The 20,833-nt window shown below is 44.1% G+C and overlaps 1 protein-coding gene across 7 annotated transcripts in view; it reads left to right on the top strand.

Annotated features, from left to right (window-relative positions):
- FYN (FYN proto-oncogene, Src family tyrosine kinase) overlaps nt 1–20,833 on the top strand; it is a 776,649-nt gene that overhangs the window by 502,236 nt on the left and 253,580 nt on the right. For all 7 annotated transcript variants that reach the window (XM_069607784.1, XM_069607781.1, XM_069607783.1 and 4 more), the window contains one exon: nt 3,273–3,369. In XM_069607784.1, the coding sequence (XP_069463885.1) occupies nt 3,273–3,369 (97 nt within the window). The remainder of the gene's footprint in view (nt 1–3,272; nt 3,370–20,833) is intronic.

Here is a 20,833-nt window from a genome sequence, read left to right as displayed (position 1 = left end):
CAGCAAGATTTGATTTGACTTTTTAGCACAAAGCAAAAACAGCAAGATTTGACTTCTTAGAAAAAAGCAAAAACAGCAAGATTTGACTTCTTAGAACAAAGCAAAAGCAGCAAGCTTTGACTTTTTCAATCTTGGAATCGGATGTTAGCAAAGATTCTTATGAGATTTTACACTATGTAACAAGACAATATTCTGCCTTGTTAAATAACCAGAGATTAGTCAAGTTAAATATGAAAGGCCTGTCTGCTTCAGGCTATGCAACAGAGAAAGTGATCCTGTTGTGGATCGCCATATTAAATACTCATTAAATGAAATATGAAGACATTGCTAACTCCTTACACCAAGGTACTCTGACAAAGTCTCCTGCTTGACCTGGAGGTGTTCTAGGGGGCCCCCCTCAGGGGGAAGCCCCCCCCCTACTGCTTTGTGATGTGGAGTCGAGGTGTGATGTAGAAGATCACTTGGTCCACAAACAACACCCGGCCCCTGGGACATGTGACTGCAACATTCATTCAAGTACTACTACTAGCACCTAAAGTCATTCTGCATCTGAAGCAAAGACAATCACAACGGACAGCATCCATGAGGACCCTCACAATTTAGGCATTGATAGTGAGGGAGTAGGAATACCATATTGAGTCGGCGTGTAGCTTAATTCCTGTGTGTGCTGCAGCCCGCATCAGAGCACCGAGCAGTTGCCATCCCCACCCCGCTCTTCTGTGGTGTCCACGTTTCAGCTTCACTGCATATACACACAATTGAGACTTCTAAAATGGTGGACTCTCCTATTAAAGGCTCGGTCCATGGTGCAGAAAGCAAATAATTGAATATACTTGAGTCTTTTCCAGACCACCAACACCAAGCACGGAATAATTAGTACACACATGTGCAGCCTATAAATAGTTCATGGCCCAGGGGGAGGTAAGGGACTAAGACTCTATAACAGGATAGCAAAAGTGAGAGCAGGTGTTTGGTGTAGCCGAGCTACAAGGATTGGAGAGGCAAAGGTGCAGGAGATGAAGAAGGTGCAGAGAGAGCTGAAGGTGCAGGAGGTGGAGGAGGTGCAGAGAAAGCTGAGGGTACAGGTGGAGGGGAAGAAGTGGCGAGAGCTGCGTGTGCAGGAGGAGGAGAAGGAATGGAGAGAACGGGGGAAGCATGTGTAGGTGGAGTTGCAGAGAGAGCTCAGAAAGCAAGAGGAGAAGGAAGTACAGAGAGAGTTAAGGCTCAAGGAGTTATAGGAAGAGTAGAACATCCAGGAGGATGGAGGAAAGTATAGAGGTTGGAAGCGGAGAAGATTGATGAGGGGGGGGCAAGTACCGAAGTCAGAAGAGGAGAATTTTGCAAAGCAGAAGAGCGTACAGAATAGATTTGAGGAGGGAAATTAGGAGTAGGGGAAATAAGTCCAGCACAGGTTAGAGAAAGGAATCATGGGCATTGCAGAGACTATTAAGAAAAGAGAGTAGGAGAAAATAGGAAGAGCAGGAAGGAGGAGAGAGAACCAAAGAGAGTGAAGAATGCAGAAATATAGAGCAAGAAAGAAAGAAATTGAGACAATGGAAGAGAGACCACAGGATGGGCCAGGTGGACAGGTCCTTAGTTGGAGGGCAAGAGCAGAGAACTAGGCAAAAGAAGCCAGTGAGACTAAGTACATCTGTTAGTTGTCTGGGGGGAGTGGAAGGAGGAAGGATCTTGTGACGGAATGGCAGGGTGGGTGGGTAGCTGACAGATAGCCAGATATTCAGAGCTCAGACCTACGCAAAGACCCACAGGCACGTGTGAGCATTGGCAAGGAGGGAAGTGATACAGGTTGGAGTAATACGATCAGACACCGGAGACAGGGAAGCACCTTAGCACCTGGTCAAGCAGCTAGAGCTTCTTCTGTCCTCACCTTTGGGAGACACTGTGGATCTTACCGTGGCAAATCTTGAAACTCCAGCAAGGGTGTTTGTTTTACCAGAGAGATGCCCACCGGGGACCAGGGCATCATCCATTTAAGCCATGTTCTGCTAAAGAGACTGAACGACACCTGGGAGACACCCAGAAAGAGTGACTATTGTGGATAAGGACTTTGGCAGGTCTCTTTACATCTACATTACGTGGTGGGAAGGATTAAAATTGCACAGAAGGGACCTTTTGCACAAAAATGCAAACAGAGTCATTCCACTCCGTGGCATTTCCACTTTGGCGAAAATACCATTGCTAAGTGATACTTTGATTTGCCAAAGGTGTGCCATAAACATGTAATTACAAATTTAAAAAAATACTCCTATCATCTAAAATATTCAGTTTTAAACTCCCAATACCATCTCCTTGACCAACTGGTTCAAGGGATCACATTTAACACATCAACTAAAGCAAACTCATGAAATCTACCTTCCGTTATTTCGATGTGGTCTACAGCCGGCAGCCAGTGGGAGTAGCTCTCCTGTGGCACTCAGGCCTTGCCCACAGTATCTGCTACTTCTTTAAACCATTGTGTGTTCCAGTTCTTAACGATAGGGGAATTAACCTTCATTCCCAATTGGACTGTTTCAATCAGGTTTGGTGTTACTTCAAAAAGCTCTCCTGTCTGGCTATCAGCTTTTGAAAACCAAGTAGAAAAAAAAACCATTTTGCTACCAATGGCACTTTGGAATAGATGTTGAGTTAGGGTTTTTGTGTCTCTTTGTTACCTTGGTGAATAACTACACAAAGGTGGTCCACCTTGTTTCCTCCTCAGGCAGTCAGGATCCAGTAATCTTAAATCTGTGTTTTTCTTCTGCTAAAAGCCTAGGCCATGGATCACCTTTCACTCCACCGTGTACCTGCACTGTAAGCTCAAAATGGGAAAAGGCAACTCAAGTCAGCGGGCCACATAAACAAATAAGGCCCAGCCAGTGTAAAGCCGATATTGGGTCTGGCAGTTGGTATGATGAACACTCTATCTACCAGAGGTGAATGGTGCTACATGTGTCTTATCGAAGAGAGGAACCGGGGGCAAAATGTCTAAAAATCAAGTATGCCTAATAACGTAATATTTAGATGCAAACAATGACACGTGTTCCGTGCTTGCACGTTTTCCCTCGAAATCTCAAGACCTTTGGGACATGAGCAACTCCACCACAATAGTAACCTAGCTTTGAGAAAATATAGGGGGGTTTCTTTGTTTGCAGTTATTTGCCAGAATTGCCTGGAGATGTCAGAACAGAAGGCTGGTTTATCGTTGTGTTGACCGTGGCCCTCATAGTTGAGCAACCATGTTTCAATGTTGCGTCTCTTTCATCCTTCCTCAGGAGTCACACTGTTTGTAGCACTTTACGATTATGAAGCAAGAACAGAGGATGACCTGAATTTTCAGAAAGGGGAAAAGTTTCAGATCCTCAACAGCTCGTAAGTATTCAAAAACCTGTATAGTGTTTGCCTTAAATTATTTGTCATTTTACGTCAGATACAGTTTTCAATTTTCTAGTCTTTAAAATGTGCATCAATGTATTGAACTGCATTGTAGTATTTGACAATGGTCTCGTCGGGTCGCCTCATTGTTTTGTGGGAATCATGGGAACCCAGTGTGGAGGCTGTACTGGAACACATTTTTGGATACTAGGCTCAACCAGCTCGAAGGGTTTTTTGCAAATTGACAATCTTTGGCCAGAAGATAAGGTGTCATCCCAGGACCTGGGATTGAATTCCTCCAGAGGAATTTAAGAATGTTTCTGCTTCTTGTGTTCAATGAAGTCTCATCAGGCTACTCACCCTTTAATTTATTTAATGGTCCATAATATGGGATTGAATATTTGTTTTTTGTTTCTGGAGCACTGTGTTCATTGTTAAACCTTGTTCCGAATAATATATATCGTGACTTAACATGACATCTATATTGTGAGTAAAGATGAAATGTTCCAAGCAACAGAAAAACAATCACCTATTTCATATAAACATGAGGAGAAATCCTTTCTGGACTTTTTGAGTCTCATATATCGAGTTTGAACTGAAGTGGACTACTGCGGGCTGCAGATTGGTTTCACATATCTTGGCTTGTTAGGGTTGTGGGCAATTACATGCCCGCTGCACGACAAATGAAGATATGTCTCCAGGCAAAATGATAATGCCTTTTGATCCCTTTGGGAGGTATTGTCAGATAATGGGAAGCAATGACACTATGGAATGGGCAAATAGGGGGAAGGCCTCAAGCATAGTCCCATGTTTAGGCAATGTACATCCAACTGTAGTATAGGGGAACCCTGTGCCAAATGTTACACCCTCCTCCATTAATTCAGTGACTGTAGGTTCTGATACATTTGCTAGGGGTGAGATGAATGAGGGTGCTAAAAGTAATGTATAGGTCAGTACAGCAGGCCACGTTCTGCCATCTTTTCTGCCCACTCCTATGTCCAGACCCCAGATTGTCTGAGAAGGCAGATCCTGTTTCAGTCCTCTTGATTGTCATGTGAAGAGTAAATTCAATTTGCCAGTGCTCCACTACTGATCGTGAGCTGTGCAACTGCCTAGTCCAGTCCAATGCAGACCCAATAACCCCCGTAGGTCCACACCTGGGCCAGTAAGGGTTAAGCGAGTTTGCTCATCTCATGTTTCAGTACTTGAGCAGGGTTCATTGGTTTTCCTCAGAATGATGCTGCTTTCAAGGAACCAGGTTTGTGACCTCTGTATTCCAACACTCTCCCCTGAGGATCTTTCTGCTCTGGGTCTATACATCTTTGAGAGGCAACTGTATGGGCTTTGCTTGCTTGGAAAGGAGTCAATCTTCTCTAATGGTAACTTCTTGCTGCATCCCTGGTCACACGAGATCCTCAAATCATCCTGTTTGCAACTAGCACACCTCCCAATACTCTTACTTCCCATTTGTTCCAGTTTCGCCAATGGCTTGTCCTCTTTGGCCGAGTCACCAGGAATAGTGGTCTTGTGATTCTGTTTCGCGTGACATTGGAAAGATGTTGACTTTTACTAAACGTCTCAAAGGCAATAGAGGGGGTAGGATATTTCTCAGGGGAAAGGTGGCCATCTCTTGCAGCTTCCTTTTGCTCAATCGAGGAATGTTTTCTTTTGTTGCCGTGGGATGCTTTTATCGCATGGGATAGGACATGGTGTCCAAGGTCGAAGCTGAATATGCAGTAGGTATCTACTTTCAAAAAGATTTTAAAATGTTGGCAGGAGAAGCACCCTCATGACTCGCCACACTCTTCAATGTCACACCTCGAACCACCGTTCCTCGCCCATTCTACATATGCAACCTGTGACCTCCATTTCCTTCTGAAGTGTTCAACCTGTGTCCCTCATCTTCGCATATCCTGTGTCCAATACGGGTCGATGCTTTGCCAATTTTGCATGCCCGTTTGGTGCCCACACTCCAGGTAGTGGATGACTTATCTGTGCTCCCTTTGTACATGTATATTTTGTGTCCATGCCCATACCATCTGTGTGTTTGACCTATGTCCCTGCCCAGCTCATACGCTCTACTTAGCCTGGACAAACTTATTTGGGTAAACAAAGAATCGCCTGCATTTTAACTTATTCTGCCCGGCTAAGCTTTCTCAGATTTCCTTTGAGGTTCAGGTGGGGTGGTTTGGGTGGGTTTGACCTCACGGGTTATATATGGCACGCTCAGTTGGAGTTCATGATTAGTCTCATAGGCAAACCACTCTTAAAGGGATACAAGCACCGAACAGTAATAGATGATTTAGAGGGCAGACATTAAGGGCCTGATTCACAGAAGCATTTTATAATGGTGCAATCCCATAGGAAAACGATCTGTGAATCAGGCCCTAAGACTTTTGCTCCCTGACCAGCATGTTATTGCAATGCCACCCTGTAAATATGCAATACTTCACTTTATTTTTTATGAAATCTTTTGTATTTAGAAGAATGCCTCAGTGTAATCAGAAACAATTGCAATGATATAACAAAATAAACACCAGTTGTCACTGTCCGTAGCCAACATTTATAAGTAGATCATGAAATGATGGATTTATCATAATGAGTCACACTCACTATCATCACTTCAATGTCTCATTCTAATCTTGCAAGCAGAGGCAGATGCGGGTGGTAGTTGAGATAGCGGTAGAACATTGAAATAGGATTTAGTTATGTGGCAGGTAGAACATTGAAATCGAATAGGGTGATTTTTGTATTGAGAATTCCAGAGTTGCTTGGAGGAAGGAAGGGGATTAGCAGTCAGTGGCTGTAACTGAGTGTGCCATATTGTTGTGAGTACTACTGGGACGGATGTCACACGCACAAGTTACAATTGTCCCCAGTGAATCAGTGACTAGAGAGGAGAAAATCCCAGAGATGGCCGCTCAGCAGCTGTAACTGAATATGCCATCTGTTTCTAACTACTAAGGTGACAATTCTATGGAAGACAAAATCTGAGAGTTGGTTTGAGGCTGGATATTGCAATAAGTGGCTTTATCGGGGTATGCAACATCTTTGACTTTTTCTGCGGCTTGTACGGGGGGTGAGAGAATCGCAGTGACCACCTTGCATGACACACGCGCATCTGACATGTCATTTCCTGTCACTGACTAGGAAGGAAAACATCCAACATTCAGTGGCTGTAACGGATTGGGCCATCTTTTCGTGATTAGTACGAGGGAGGAGAGAATCTCAAGAAGCACCTTTCCTTCCCACGCGCATCATGTGACATGTCATTTCAGTGAAGAGGAAGAGGGGGGAAAAGCATAGGGATTTTCATTCAGTGAATGTAACCGAGCGGGACGCTGTTTCTGCGACTACGAGAGAAGACCAGTAAAAAAAAAAGCAAAAAAACGACAATCCCACTGTTGGTTGGAGTAAGGAGATCACAATAGGCGACTCTTACGGAGTGTGCAATACACGCGCCATCCTCTTGTGACGAGGGAGGAGAAGGGCCCACCTTGAGTGCCAAGATATTGGGTGCAAATGAATGTGCCTGTGGCAGGGGGCAGGCTTGTGGCTAGATGAATTTCAACATCAGTTACAACAGCTACTTTGTGCACCCGGGGGATGCCAGAATTGTATGTGGTTAATTGAAGCCATCAATCGTCCGTTCAAAAGCACCCTCTGCCTCACATCATTCATGTATGCAAGATCCTGTAGTACATGCTCAAGTATTGCAGCTCCGAAGGTTTCTTACACTGGGGAGGGGTGCAGAGTGTATCGACTGATGAGCTGTATGGGACATTCCTGATCTCCACGGATCTACATTAAAATAACAAATCCCAAAATCTTAAGTTACAAAAATGCAAAGCCGGCTTGTTCCTATTTTGTAAATCGAGCTTTTGGGATTTTCTTCATTTGTCCCCGCTCTCAATTTAATGTATGCGGGGACATCCCTGCAACCTCAGAAACAATAAATGCCGAACTAGGGGAGCGAGGGACATCCCCCACTCATCTAGTTCGGCATATTTGGCTTCAACATTTTCTGCAATGCCAAATGCATAACAAACGTGCATCCAGCAGTTTCTTTACGGTATTTTGGTGCAATGCTGATCTCCACCACTACACACATACACTGATAAGTCTGAGAATAATGACAAGAGTAAGTAGCAAGATAACATTTCAGTTGCTTTTACTTTTCATGCGTGGCTGCACAGTGTTGGAAAAGTAGATTTTTGTTGAAGTGGGGCAGACAAAATCAGTCTGAGGGCTAGAAATTCTACGTCACCAAGGACATGTGGACAAAGTACCGGGCTGTGTCTGCACACTAATTGACCTTCGATTTCACTGCTACACAAGAGTGCAATCAATTCAGAAGTAATCCTCCAGGGCAGCCTTTCAGTACCAGGCCACCTTGTGCATGAAAGGATATTATGGCGGAAGTCACAGAGGAATTGACATCTGGGGAAATGTGGAGGAGGTGGTGGTGGTGCATTGGCTAAGCCTCAGAGACCTCCTGGTGGGCTCTCATGTTGCTAATTCGTGTAGTATCAGTTGTGACATTGGAACGGAAAACACTGGGCATATTCATTGCTTTGCACATGGTCTTTACTTTGATGTGAGACATTTTATCAGCAATTGCTAGCCTGTGAAGGAAATGGTTGCCTTGGCCAAGAAGATCCACGCAGGTTGCCTTGGCCAAGAAGATCCACGCACACTTCAGCAACAACTGAGCTGCACCAATTACGGATGTGCCGCAAGTGGCCAGGGCCTAGAGTTTTGGAAGTAAGGCCTTCGGCCTACTGCCGACGGCCATGCATCCAAGACTCTAGGCCCTGGCCACAACCCACAGCACTTCAAGGCAACAAGTACCACCTGCTGGAGTTTTAATTTTCTCATTTTTTACCATCTAAGTAAACAGTGCAGTCCCATCGCAGATTATTGCAGAAGTCACAGGTGAACATTAGATGGGCCATGCCTGACTCAAAGACAATGGCGGCTGCTCTCAGTAGTCTGGTGTCTGCTACAATATTTTTGAACAGGCAAGCAAAGGTGTTAACCGGCGCACTGGATCGCTCAGTACTCACTAGCTTATGTGGGGGAACGGAATCTTTTGAACTTGGAAAGGGCCCATGATTTTGCAGGCAAAGTGGATGCAGCTTGGCAGGTGAGGGGTGTGCTCTCAGCAGTGCATTGGTGATTCAAGCATAGCTTCGATGAACTGCGACATTGAATACGTCATGTTGTTATTTCTCAACCTATGTTTCAGGATTAAAGGGAGCACTTTACAGCTGGATGTGGTTGGTGTAAACTCGGAATGTCACACAGCAGAGTAGGATCAACAACAGGTAGCCACAAAGAGGTATCATTAGAGTAGGTTTTAATAAGAGTGTTCATAGGATTGGGCCAAACAGACATTACAAACAACTGTGTCAAACAACACCATGATGGCTTCTCTTTCGGTTCAAAAGTTGGTTCAGCAAATTTCAATCTACCTCCTTTCTTTGAGTGAGTAGCAGGGTATGCAGTGATAAAATCGCAGCAAAAATGCTGTGGTTTGACCCGTTAAGGGTGTACCCCATTACACCATTTAAGGGGTCCGGGCGTTTTGGGGGTGTCCCCTGCATCCTTTACATGGATTGCGGCAGCAACACCAGAGCCTTTTTGCCATGATATGTTGTGTCCACGGCCATTTTTGTCACGATTTTAACACATGGTACCAAGTAACAAGTTCACTGTCACTCACTGTCCAGGGGGGCCCCAGTCACTTCTTTCTTGTTTCCTGGTCCCTTTTGTTCGAGTTGCATGTTTTTCATTGGCGATGCTGCAGATGGTCTGCCCCATGGACCTCAAGACTTATGGGCACTTACATGCCAGGCTTGGCAAAGGACTGAGACTGTGGCTCGGTAAGGATGGGCAAAAGCTCACAGCTTTCATCAAGGAATGAGTAACCATGAGTTCTATACTGTTGCTTGCATTTTTTTCATGTCCCGGCCAGTGGTCAAAGTGTACGAAAAGAAGTAGTGGAACTATGTTCCCTACTGGCCTGCACTGCTCCCCACAGACCCCATCGCCGCACCCCCTCCCATGCACAATAAACCCCCCAAAAAACATGTGCCTGCCCTTTAAGGAAACGTCCTGTGCAGTGCACTGAAAGTGCAAGTTTCAACTTCTTCCTAGACTTTTATTTTAAAAAGAAACCGTTCCGGAACGGTTTCTTTTAAAAATAAAAGTATAGGAACGGTAAAACTTAATTAAAAGAAGTAGAGGAGCACCGCTCCCGACCGCTCCCGCCCACTTCGACCACTGGTCCCGGCTTCCTGTCTCTGTTCCCCCAAAATCCTGACCATGTCTTCCTTCAGTACGATTTGCATTGGTCTTGTTCGCATGGTAGACTCTCCCTCTTCACCTCCCACGACCTCCCCAGGCTCCAGTCGTTTTTCCTCTAGCCCTTTGGCTCTGCCTCAAAACTCTTTGATTTGTTTCTCCAGGCCTCCTACCGCCACCTGGAAGAAAGGCTAAGCAGCTATCATCAAGCGCCAAACACAAGAACTAGTGGGTTGAAAATGGAGTGTTGGAGGCAGAATTTTTCTGATGCCTTCTCAGGCTTTAACTAAAACCCAAAAAGTTATGGGGGAGGTTTCGAATTAATCTGAACCACTGGCATTGCTCTGGGCAACCTTCCACACCACCGTGTTTAGCCCGTCTGTGCCATTGCAAAAGGGGTCCAGCCATATGTAAATCAGTCAGGTACTGCCACCAATGGGAGCAGCCCTGCCCGAACTGCTAGGCCAGGTCCCGTCTGCACGGAAACACAAAGAACCCCAGACATGTTTCGGCCTTGTTGGGCCTCCTCAGCGAGGTGCAGCTTGGTTCCCTATGGCACAGCGTTCAAGGGACCCACATCTGGGTATACCCTCTCTCACATAGGGAGACAAACTAAAATCAAAAACGTGATGGGTGAAAGGTTTTGAATTAATCTGAACCACTGATTTTGCTCTGGGCAACCTTCCATCCACAGTCCAGCCATATGCAAATTAGTCCAGTACCTCCACCAATGGGAGCAGCCTTGGCCGATATGCTAGTCCAGGTCCCCTCTGCACGGATACACAAGCAACCTCAGCCATGTTTCAGCCTTGTTGGGCCTCCTCGGTGAGGTGCAGCTGGGTTTCTTATGATGCAGCAACAAGGGGCCCACGTCTGGGTATACCCTCTCACATAGGGAGACAAACTAAAACCAAAAAAGTGATGAACCTTCTATCCCCAAGCTTTTGTAAGCCACTGTCAGCCTTTTCCCTTTCTTTCCCCCAAAATGCCCCCCAGAAACACCACCTCAGCACTGGGATGAGGAAGAGACCAACTAAGAGGACACATCCTCATTTGGGTGAGACAAACACATATCAGCCTTATATTGTTAATGCAGACACATATCATTCAAGTACCAAGACGACGACAAGACAACACAGAGTTATGCACACTTACTTTCATTTGAACCTCCCCGAACACCACTCTGGTACTGAGATGAAGAAGAGGGCTATGGAGGAATGCGGGTGGTACAACCAGGCACGTATACCTAATGGATTTCATCAAGGTCAAGCAACTGAACTTAATGACCCACACCTGTGGTCATTTCATGATTCCAACCAGTATCAGAAGACTGGCCGCACAGAGAAGGCTGGAAAGCGGGAGGGACCGAAGCAAAGCGGGCTGGAGAGAAAGAAGCAGACTGGAGAGAGAGAGAGGAGCAGGAGACACGAGTGCCTGGAATGGTGTCGGGCAGGAGAGAGGGATGCCAAGGCCTGCATAATCTCCTTGTTGGGTGCATGCAGCAGGAGCTGTGGGGTGCCAAACCACTCCAGTCGCTGCGAGACTCCAGGAGAGTGAGTGATGCTCTCTATGTCCTGCACGAGGGAAGAGCGAAGGTATTGGAAGCCGGAGACGCCGAAGGGAGCTGCCGCATACAACTTGTGAGTGAAAAGCAGAAACACTCATACAGGTGCGCTCAAAGAAGAGACTTGAAACAAACGCTTTTTGAATACTGAACGAACTGAAAGTTGTAATGAGAACTTTTGAATGGCAAAACAAGTCATCTTGAATACCGAACAAATGGAAAGATGATTTAAACACGTTTGAATGCCGCACAAAGCAAAGGAAAGTTATGAGTACTTGTGAATGGAATGAAAGCAAGGTGGTGCAAGCAGCAGATACCACTGGATGAATTGTTTGAGAGACACGTGTTGGCAAAGCCAAGAGAATACCAAGAAGGGTATGACGTGAGATTCCAAGTATTGAAGGTAAAGAGTTCAAGGAACTGCAGGTTAAGAGGAAACCTGTATTGGCAAGAGCCAGAAGAATACAGAGAATGTAACAAAGTGCATGGTGGCCAACCAAGCCCGGCTAAAGTGTTGGAGAGTCTAGCCCTGATGAAAGAAACAAGCCTCACTGTCAAATGGAAGCAGTGGACAATTGTTGATGGAAAGGAGATAAGAAGGGGTATCGGTTGCATGACCTTTGATGGGTGAACCGTGTGGTCCGACAACTGCGCCTAGACCGAGTGCCCCCCTTTATGGAAAAAGCCAATGAAAGTATCTTTAAAGAAGCTTGTGTTTTGCAACAGCTGCTTATGTGAGTTTGAAGTCACGAAACTTACGTACCTATGTGAACCAGTGAAAGGTACTGATGATAAAAGACTTGGGAAGTATCCCAATGAATTGTGTTGTTTTAAAAAAGATGGAAGATTTTAACTCTTGGGTAAGGGAACCCCGATATTTTATGAACTGTTGTGAGCTTGGAGAAGCTGATTGCAAGCCAAGAGCAGGAAGAGGCTCAGAACTTTATTTTGAACACTATTTATTTGATGCTGACATCCCTACACATTGTATACAGTTAGTTGTGAGGGCCAGTAAAGATTTTGGACACTATTTATTTGGACTTCCTGGCACAGACTATCCTTACTTTTATTCAGGTAGGGAAATCCCTCCTTAGCATAGGGCAAGTTAGGCCTTATTCCATCCTGGCATTTAAGTTAAATAAAGCTTTTGAATTCAAATGTTGAATCTGTTTCCTGTGTCTGCTTCCTGCTGCCTTCACAATATATGATGCATTCCAAGTGGATAGATTATTATTTCTGCAAGAGGTGTTGCATAAATGTTAAATCGTACAGGAGAGAAAACAGAGCCTTATGGGACACACCCCATCAAGTTTACCACTCTGGTGAAAATGGAGGTAATAGTTAGATTGGGAGCACCTGGGTAGTAATGAAGACATCCAATTGAACGCTGTGCCAACAGCACCAATCTGAGTATTAAAGGCCACCGACACACACAATGAGATCAGCACTCCAACATCGCCAAGATCCGCTGTAAATCTTAAATCATCTACAGTGAAAGTTATCACCATATCAGTGCCCATCCCTGGGAGAAACCCAGCCGGGTGTACATGCAAAAGATCATTCACTTTGACATCAGAGTGGAGATGTCCCATAACTGCTTCCTCCAATATCTTTGCAAAGTATGGCCAAGGGGAGATTGGCCTGGAGTTAACGGGCTCCATTGGCTCTAGGTTTACTTTTTTCAGTAATGGAGTAATCACTGCTTTCTTTAACTTACTGGGAACAGAGCCCAATAAGAGGGAAGCATTGAGCAGGCTCGCCAATTCAGTGGCTACTGTTACAGCCATTGATGTTTGTATTTTTGCAGGACATTATTCTAGAAAAGAGCCGTGCGCTTTACACTTCTTCATTAATGTGGTGACTTCTTATGGGGATATGGGCTAAAATGTCAATAATGAGGTTTTACAGGGAGTACGTTCGGTGAAAGGATACAGATCAGTCATAAATACTTCCTGTTTATATAACGCCATGTATTCTTGCAAGTTGGAAATCTTATCTACAAAATGTCTAGCTAATGTGCCATGAAATGGTTCAGAAGGCTCTGTAGCATGTGTAACAACAGAAGATATGGTGACGTCGTATATCATTTAGAATATTTATTTAGACGAGTTTACTGCATTGTCAATTTTATGAGCAAATAAATACATTTTCAGAATTAGCAGCATAGTCGAGTCGCCATATGTGTTCTAAATTTCCTAGAGAAAATCTCAAGGGCTTAAATCAATAGTTTTGATGGTACGACTTCGTTAATTGGTGCTGTTCATCATGGAGTTTATCGAATATCACAGAGGGCTCCGTGTCTGTCATCTTACGTTGCTGCATATAATGCTAATGGAGTGACCGCTTACCTTCCATGTCAGTTGAAGGACCTCCCAGAATGCTCCAGGCTACTTTGGGCCTGTACCCTTTCTCCCTCCCCTCCCACTGCTGATATCCATGACTTGGCTGGTTGGCTGCCCACATTTAGCATTTCCCAAGACTATCACCTCTACATCCTCACGAGCGGTCAACCCCAACATCAGTGGCCTGCACATACTCTCCGAACACACTATCCCCAACATCCACCTTCTCCTCCTGGTGTGAAGCTGACATTTCTCTAAAGAATTCCAGTCGGAACCGTTTCCATAGATTTCTAAAGAAAATGTCTCAAAAATCACAGCAGGGAAGTGGTGAACAGCAAAAACGAATAGTGGTCAGGGCTGAGGGAAGTGTGGCACTAAGTTTTTTTTGTTTAGGGGTTTTTGGTAGTAAGAGTAAGGAAAGGGTTTTAAAAATATTTCGCAAACAGTGTTGCAAAGCTATTTTAGGGGGTGGAATGAGGAGAGGAAAGGATTTTTTTTAAAAGGTGCAATAAAGGAAGTCTTTTTTCTATTTCTTGTTTCTAAATTTAAGGGTAAGTAAAAGGTTATTCAAAATGCAAAGGTTTTCACAAAGGTTTATTCTTAGTTTTTTGGGTGTAGGAACAAAAGGACATGGAAAGAAATTAAGAAATACAGGTGTGTGACAAAGGGTTTCCATAAATGCTTTCCCAAAGGGGAAGTAAAGGTTCAAGGAGCTTCAAAAAACGTTCACAATAAAAATATGAATAAAATGTCACAAAAGAAGATCTGAAATGGCTGAAGCAAGATGTCCAGCTCTAACCTAGGGTTCCTTCCTCTAGCAGCCAGAAAGCAAACAGTGCCTTTTACATGGCCGTCAAACAGACCTAGCATTTCCAGCGCTCTGATAAACCCACCAAATCTCTCAAGAGGTTCATTCGTTCTGATTGGCCCACAGACCTATTTCCGCCTGCCTAGTTCACATGCACATTCGAATGAAATTTTGGTCCTCTAGAAAATGTTGCAAAAACTCAGACAACCGCTGAATCCCAAATGTGCGGGATCGACGAGGATGAATTTCACCCAGCATTAGTCTCTCTGCTCTCTTGCCTTTAGCCATATCCCTAGCCATGCTCATCACTCCTCTCTTTACAATATCTCCTTTCAGGCCCGGGCCAACTTGGCCTGCCACACACCAGAGACTCTACCCCTTAATACTCCTAATCCCAGGTCTGCACATGTCCACGGATACTTTCTAGATTTAAATGGATGCGGCACATTAGACGTGTCTTTATTGGGCACGCCTTCTTTTTATGACTCCCCGGAGAAGACTTGGTCCATGCCCTCAATTCATGCAGAAATTACCATTCAATGACGCACTCAGAAAATCCACATTCTCGGCGTGAATGTGAAAGCTCCTCAATGAAACCTAGACCCGCTATTATCCAAGCGTCCTTGATCCATTGAACTGGGTCGAATTGTCATTTTTTTGCAGTGAAGACTTTTTTTTTCTTTTTCCATTATTTCTGCATTCAGAAAAACGACATGTTTGATGTGCTGATGAGGCTGGCAAAGATTTTCACCACAACATCCCAATTCTCTGTACATATCTTTGAACTGTGTCTAATAGTCTGGATTATTATATGGAATATATGTATTTTCGGAGGGATATCGGAAACTACATAGACTTGACAGCAGAATGACTTTGAAATTGAGCACAAGAAAGGTTTAATGTATTTTTGTGATTGATAAATTCAAAAGTCTACAGACAAGAGGTCTGCAACCTTTCGCTCTCCAAATGCATTAGGCTACAACTTCCATCATACTTAGGGCACGATACATGTACATTTTTGCACGATTGAAAGTGACTTTGCACTGCTGAAAAGTGATTTTGCACTGCCGACACACACCCTGATTCATGGAACTGTGCAAAGTGTATTTTTGCAGTCCAGAGTCAGTACAAAGTCCTTTTTGCAGTACAAAATAATTGTGCACTAACTTTGCACTGCAAAAATACACTTTGCACAGTTGCATGAATCAGGGTTTGTGTCGGCAGTGCAACACCACTTTTCAGCAGAGCAAATCACTTTTCAGCAGTGCAAAGTCACTTTGAACCATGCCCAAAATTCCATGAATCAGGCCCTTAGCCATCATAGTCAGTCATGAGCAGTCATGGGAGATGTAGTCCTAAACATTTGGAGAGTCGTGGCTTGCAGACCGCTGACATAGAGAGCGTTCTGGTGTACTGAATTCTTGAATAGGAGAATTTGGAAGATAACCTCTTAGCCGGTCAAGTGGCACAGCGAGTAGAGCGCTCGCCCGACAGGGCCAAACTCAGCCTTTCATCCTTCCGAGGTCGATAAATGAGCACCACACACCGTGGGTAATAATAAGCAGGGCTCAGATACCTGAGGGTTCGTAGCGCTATATAAGTGCCTAATTATTATTATTATTCGCAGGTAGTGTAAAGAGCTGCATGCTGGTCCTCTCTCCAGACTTTCTGAAACCATGACTCCCTCCACCTGTGTGGCTGAGGCTCGGTTTTGACTGCCTGTTTTGCAGAATATATTTATCCAGTAGCTGATCTGTTTAAGGATGGTGTTTGGATGACAGCGAGAGAATTACAGATGCGTTTTAACATTGAGAATTCGACAATTTCAGACTACAGAAAGCTTAAAAGTGCGATTGGAGACATTGATTTGGAGAAAAGAATTCATTTGTACTTTTTTACGAGGAAGGCAATAGGAGGGGAGGGAGGATTGGCCAGCCGTGTTTATAATATGATTGTGTCGGAGTACAAAAGTAATGACTCATTAAGAGAAGAATGGAGTAGAAGAATTGGGTCAGATATCTCAGAGGAGTTGTGGCAGCAAATGTGTATGAATGTCAGGTTGTGTTCCTTGGGACTTACTGAGAGATCAAGGCAGATCAAGATCCTTAACCGGGTTTATTGGACTCCAGAAGAAATGTGGAAGCGAGGTCTTTTGGAAAATTCAGATTGCTGGAGATGTGTACACGGGTCAGGTACACTGGAACACATGCTGTGGGATGGCAGGATGGTGAGAATGTTTTGGAGTGAGATTGGTCAGGTGTGCGATAAGGTGATAGAGCGGTTGCCTGCTCTGGATTTTAAAACAATGGTTTTAGGGAGCGATGAACTATTGGACGATCATACAAAATGTCAGAAAAAATGGTTGTTCAGGGGAGCTATGATTGGTAAGAAAGTAATTTTGAGCAATTGGAAATCTGCTTTGACTCTGAAAATTGAGACATGGACAACAGACATGCATGTGTTAGCAGGAATGGAGAAGGTACTGTACAAGAGAGAGGGGAAAAGGGATTGTTTGAAAAAATCTGGGGAAAGTTTCTATCATTCTACTAAACCTGGTGATTTTGTGAGTGTATCTCGGGGGGTGGGCGAGTGGGCGGAGAGGTTTAGGGGTGATGAGGAATCAGTTGGAAGATGATGATTTATTATTTCCTCATTTGTGTATAGTTGTATTGTTATTTGCTTTAGATATGTTTTTCTAGTATGTCTGGTTAGATAAACATGTGTTATTTTGTATTTTGTTAACTTGTAAATAAAGATTTTAAAAAATCCAGTAGCTAACTAGTTCACATCTTCTCTCTCCAATTGTTAATAACTCCCAATGCACTGAGACGTGTACATCAGAGGAGATTCGAACGGGCTCCTAACACAATGATTGTAACGTTACCATACATTTCTTCGAATACCATTTCCCCTAATGAGAATTCACTGAATATATTTCACTGAAAAGGGTAGGGGAAATGGTATATGTGTATGATATGATATGATATGATATGATAGGTTATTCCTAATAGGTGGGGTGTGGGGTAAGGGTAGAAGTTAGGGTAGAGAGGGTGAAGGGGGGCTGCTGGGGGTCTCCCACGACATTAAAAATATAAAAACAATAAAAAAGTGTTTGGTTTTGAAAGGCCCTCAAATTCTCTGACTGAAGGATACTTCATTCCAGTGTGAATTTCCTTGGAGAATTTCCATTATTAAAACAATTACCTTTGCTGAGCAAGAAGCATGTTCTTGTAATTCCAATTAGGAAACAGCGTTTTTCTATATATTCAATAGACCTTGTGGTTGTGACTGATTCTGCAAAGTCGTGTCTCTCTCCTTTGTTAGTTGATCTATCATAAATAATCAAGGCCTCGTGTGTGCACGTTTTTCCTGTCCAGCTACTTCTGATAAAGTCAACATTGCTTTTGTGGCCCTTTCATTGGCTTCATTGATCAACATCTCCTTAGAGTTAGGGTGTTTCCCCCCACCACTAGAAAAAGTCTTTGATGTCCCAATTTCTGATGAAGCTGATATTTCTGCCAACTGCACTCCCCTGAAAACACCTTTTCCATAGTCAATACCATGGAAAAATAGCCACACACCAACTGTTAACGTATAGTAAGACCAATGCACCATTAGATGATAACGAGTCAGGATTACGTCATGCCAGAGATACCAAATCTGCTCACCCATTTATAAGGGAGTAACTCCTGAAGTCGCTTGAAGAAAACTCTCCACCATCATCGTTTTAGATTTGTCAGATTCTATTCATCGGGTTACCATCCGAAACTGGCTCAAAGGCTCCTTTGGCATTGATGGCATTGTTCAGAACTAGATATCGTCCTTTCTCCTAGTCAGAGAACTGCAAATAAAGTTGGGTCTCTTCCTCTCAGAGACTTGCGTTGACAACTGTGGAGTCCCCCCATGGTTCAGTTCTCTCTCCAATGCTTTTCAATACCTAGTTAAAACCATATGCTGATCTTTTTGCAACTTTTCTTTCTCATTCCAAATTCATGTTAATGGCACTCAAATTGCCCACAGACAGGCCAGAGCCGCTTGAGACCTCCAACCTATCTAAACATGCCTCTCACACATCCGGGACTCTGTGATAGTTAGCATGCATTGCCTCCTAGGCAGAGATCCCCCACATGGCTCTTCTGTGGCTCATCCTCTGTTTTTTTCTTGGCCTTTAATCATGGGTACCCTGACAAACCCCTGTCTCCTTTGCAATATGTCTTGGTGTCATCTTTTATGGTCCTCTCTCTTTAGCTCCACAAGACAAGCAACAATCCCAACACCACTTACATGTGCTCAAGCATGTCTCCCTTTTCCTTAACATGTCAAACAATGTTTAAGTCACACAAATTGTAATTGAGAAGAATGATGGTATTATCCCGATTGGACTTTTATAAAAGTCTTTAACTAGGTTTACATACATGCTCTAGTCACCAAAAACAAATTATCGACATAGGGCTGCAAGGGTGATTTGCGGTTTGAGGCCTAGGGCCCACATCACCCCAGCACTTAATCCTGGTTCTCAGTGGACACTTGTGTTGTGTGTAACATGCTCTACATCATCCATCAAGCATGCTGGGGTTCTGGACCAGATGACTTTAGGCAAGAAATGTAAAAGTAGGCTCTTAAGTTCTGCAAAATCGTTGACTGGTAACATTGATCACACTTTTTTCAAGAAAATAATTTTAGAATTTCTGGCTCAAGAAGACTTTTCAGACATAAGTGCTGATATCCTTACTCTCCTCTGACCCATTCGTATGAGGGATTGATGAGATGCTGAGACATGAAAAAATTATTCACTTTTGTGACATTTACAAGTGGACGTGTGCACTCGCCCTCATTTTGCTCTTATGGCCACTGTTGTACTCATTGTGTTCATTGTATTAAACGTATCTACTTCAGTTGCTGTTGCATGTACCATCATACCCCTGTCCTCCAGCACCTTACTGACCTGGACTCTTTGGAAGATTTACCCAAGTGCAACAACACACAAACATCCTACTCAACCCATTCCAATCTGGCTTTCAATCTGGAGATAGCACTGAGACAGCTACACTTCACATCCTCGAGGACCCCCACAACATCATTGACAAAGGACACACAGCACTTGTCGTACTCCTTGACCTCTATGCATCCTTCAACATCATCAACCACACCATTCTACTCGACATTCTAGCCCACAGGATGAAACTCACAGGCACCCTCCACAACTGGTTCACCTCCTGCCTTAATGACAAGACACACTTTGTCTCCATGGTCCCTTTTCGATCTGGTTCCAACCTGTCAAGTATGGGGTTCCTCAAGGCTCCTCCATATCTCCACTCCTCTTCAACCTGTATGTTGAATCCCTTGGACAGACCGTCACAAACAAAATGTCCATTTCCACCAATACGCCAATAACACAAAATATACTTCCAAATCTCATCCCCATCACAACTCCATATCCTCAAAAGCTGTCTCTTCGCAATCACCACCTGGATGGCCAACCTCTTCCTCAAGCTCAACTCTTCCAAAACAGAATATCTCTTCATCTGCCAGCTCCACTGGCTCCCTGAATCCCAGAGAATTGCCTTCAAAGCACTCGGCCTTTTTTTCAAAGCCATCCATCACAAAACCCCACCTTACCTTCACAACAAACTCAGACCCATCACCCACACATACTCCAGACAAGCAAGCCAGCATCTTCTACGCGTTCCACTCTGAAAAATAACATGCACAAAAAAAACAACCATTTACACATTGGGCATCGAAAGCCTAGAGCACCCTACCTGTCCACATCTGCACTGCACTCTCCATCGCCACTTTCAGAGAGTCTCAAACCATACCTGTTTCCCCACATATAACCCTGCTCGTCCGCCTCCCCCGCTGCCACTTATCTATCCTAATCTTCTTTATCCCATCCAGTAAATATTTTGCAACTTCAGTTTGACTTCCCAACTTTTCAACCTTTGAACTTTGTGGGACGCTCTGAGATCCTCTGGGTAGGGGCCAGTGCTGAACATAAAAGTCCAATAAAATAAAATGAATCTGAATGATCAGACCCACTTTTACCCTTCCCTTCCTTTCCAACCCTACTCCCTTCCTCCCCCCACCTTCTCTTGGGGCGCCACAAAGGGACTGTGCACCTAGTTGGCACATTAGAAATCCCCAATAAATAAATAAATATTCATTCCCCAACCTAAAAATATCTTTTCCATTCACCCCCCAATGATTTATTCTGCTTCCCATTTGGATCTCAATTTCCCAAAGGCGATTAATTCCCTGGGCCTCAGTCACTGTACCTGTCCTCCCTCTTTCACCCAAAATCTATGGCTTTTCTTACTTGTCTCCCTTAAATAGCATCCCTGCTACTTTCGATGAGCTGGTGTCATCCATCAATTTACTTCTTAGTCCCCCCATACTTCTTAAATCAGGCATTGCTCACTGGTCCTGTCAAGCGATGTCTGG

This window comes from Ambystoma mexicanum, chromosome 4q (assembly GCF_040938575.1).
Source record: "Ambystoma mexicanum isolate Mex_15411 chromosome 4q, UKY_AmexF1_1, whole genome shotgun sequence".
Taxonomy (NCBI): Eukaryota; Metazoa; Chordata; class Amphibia; order Caudata; family Ambystomatidae; genus Ambystoma; species Ambystoma mexicanum.
Note: the sequence above shows the minus strand (reverse complement) of the source record. Positions and strands in the feature narration are given on the sequence as shown.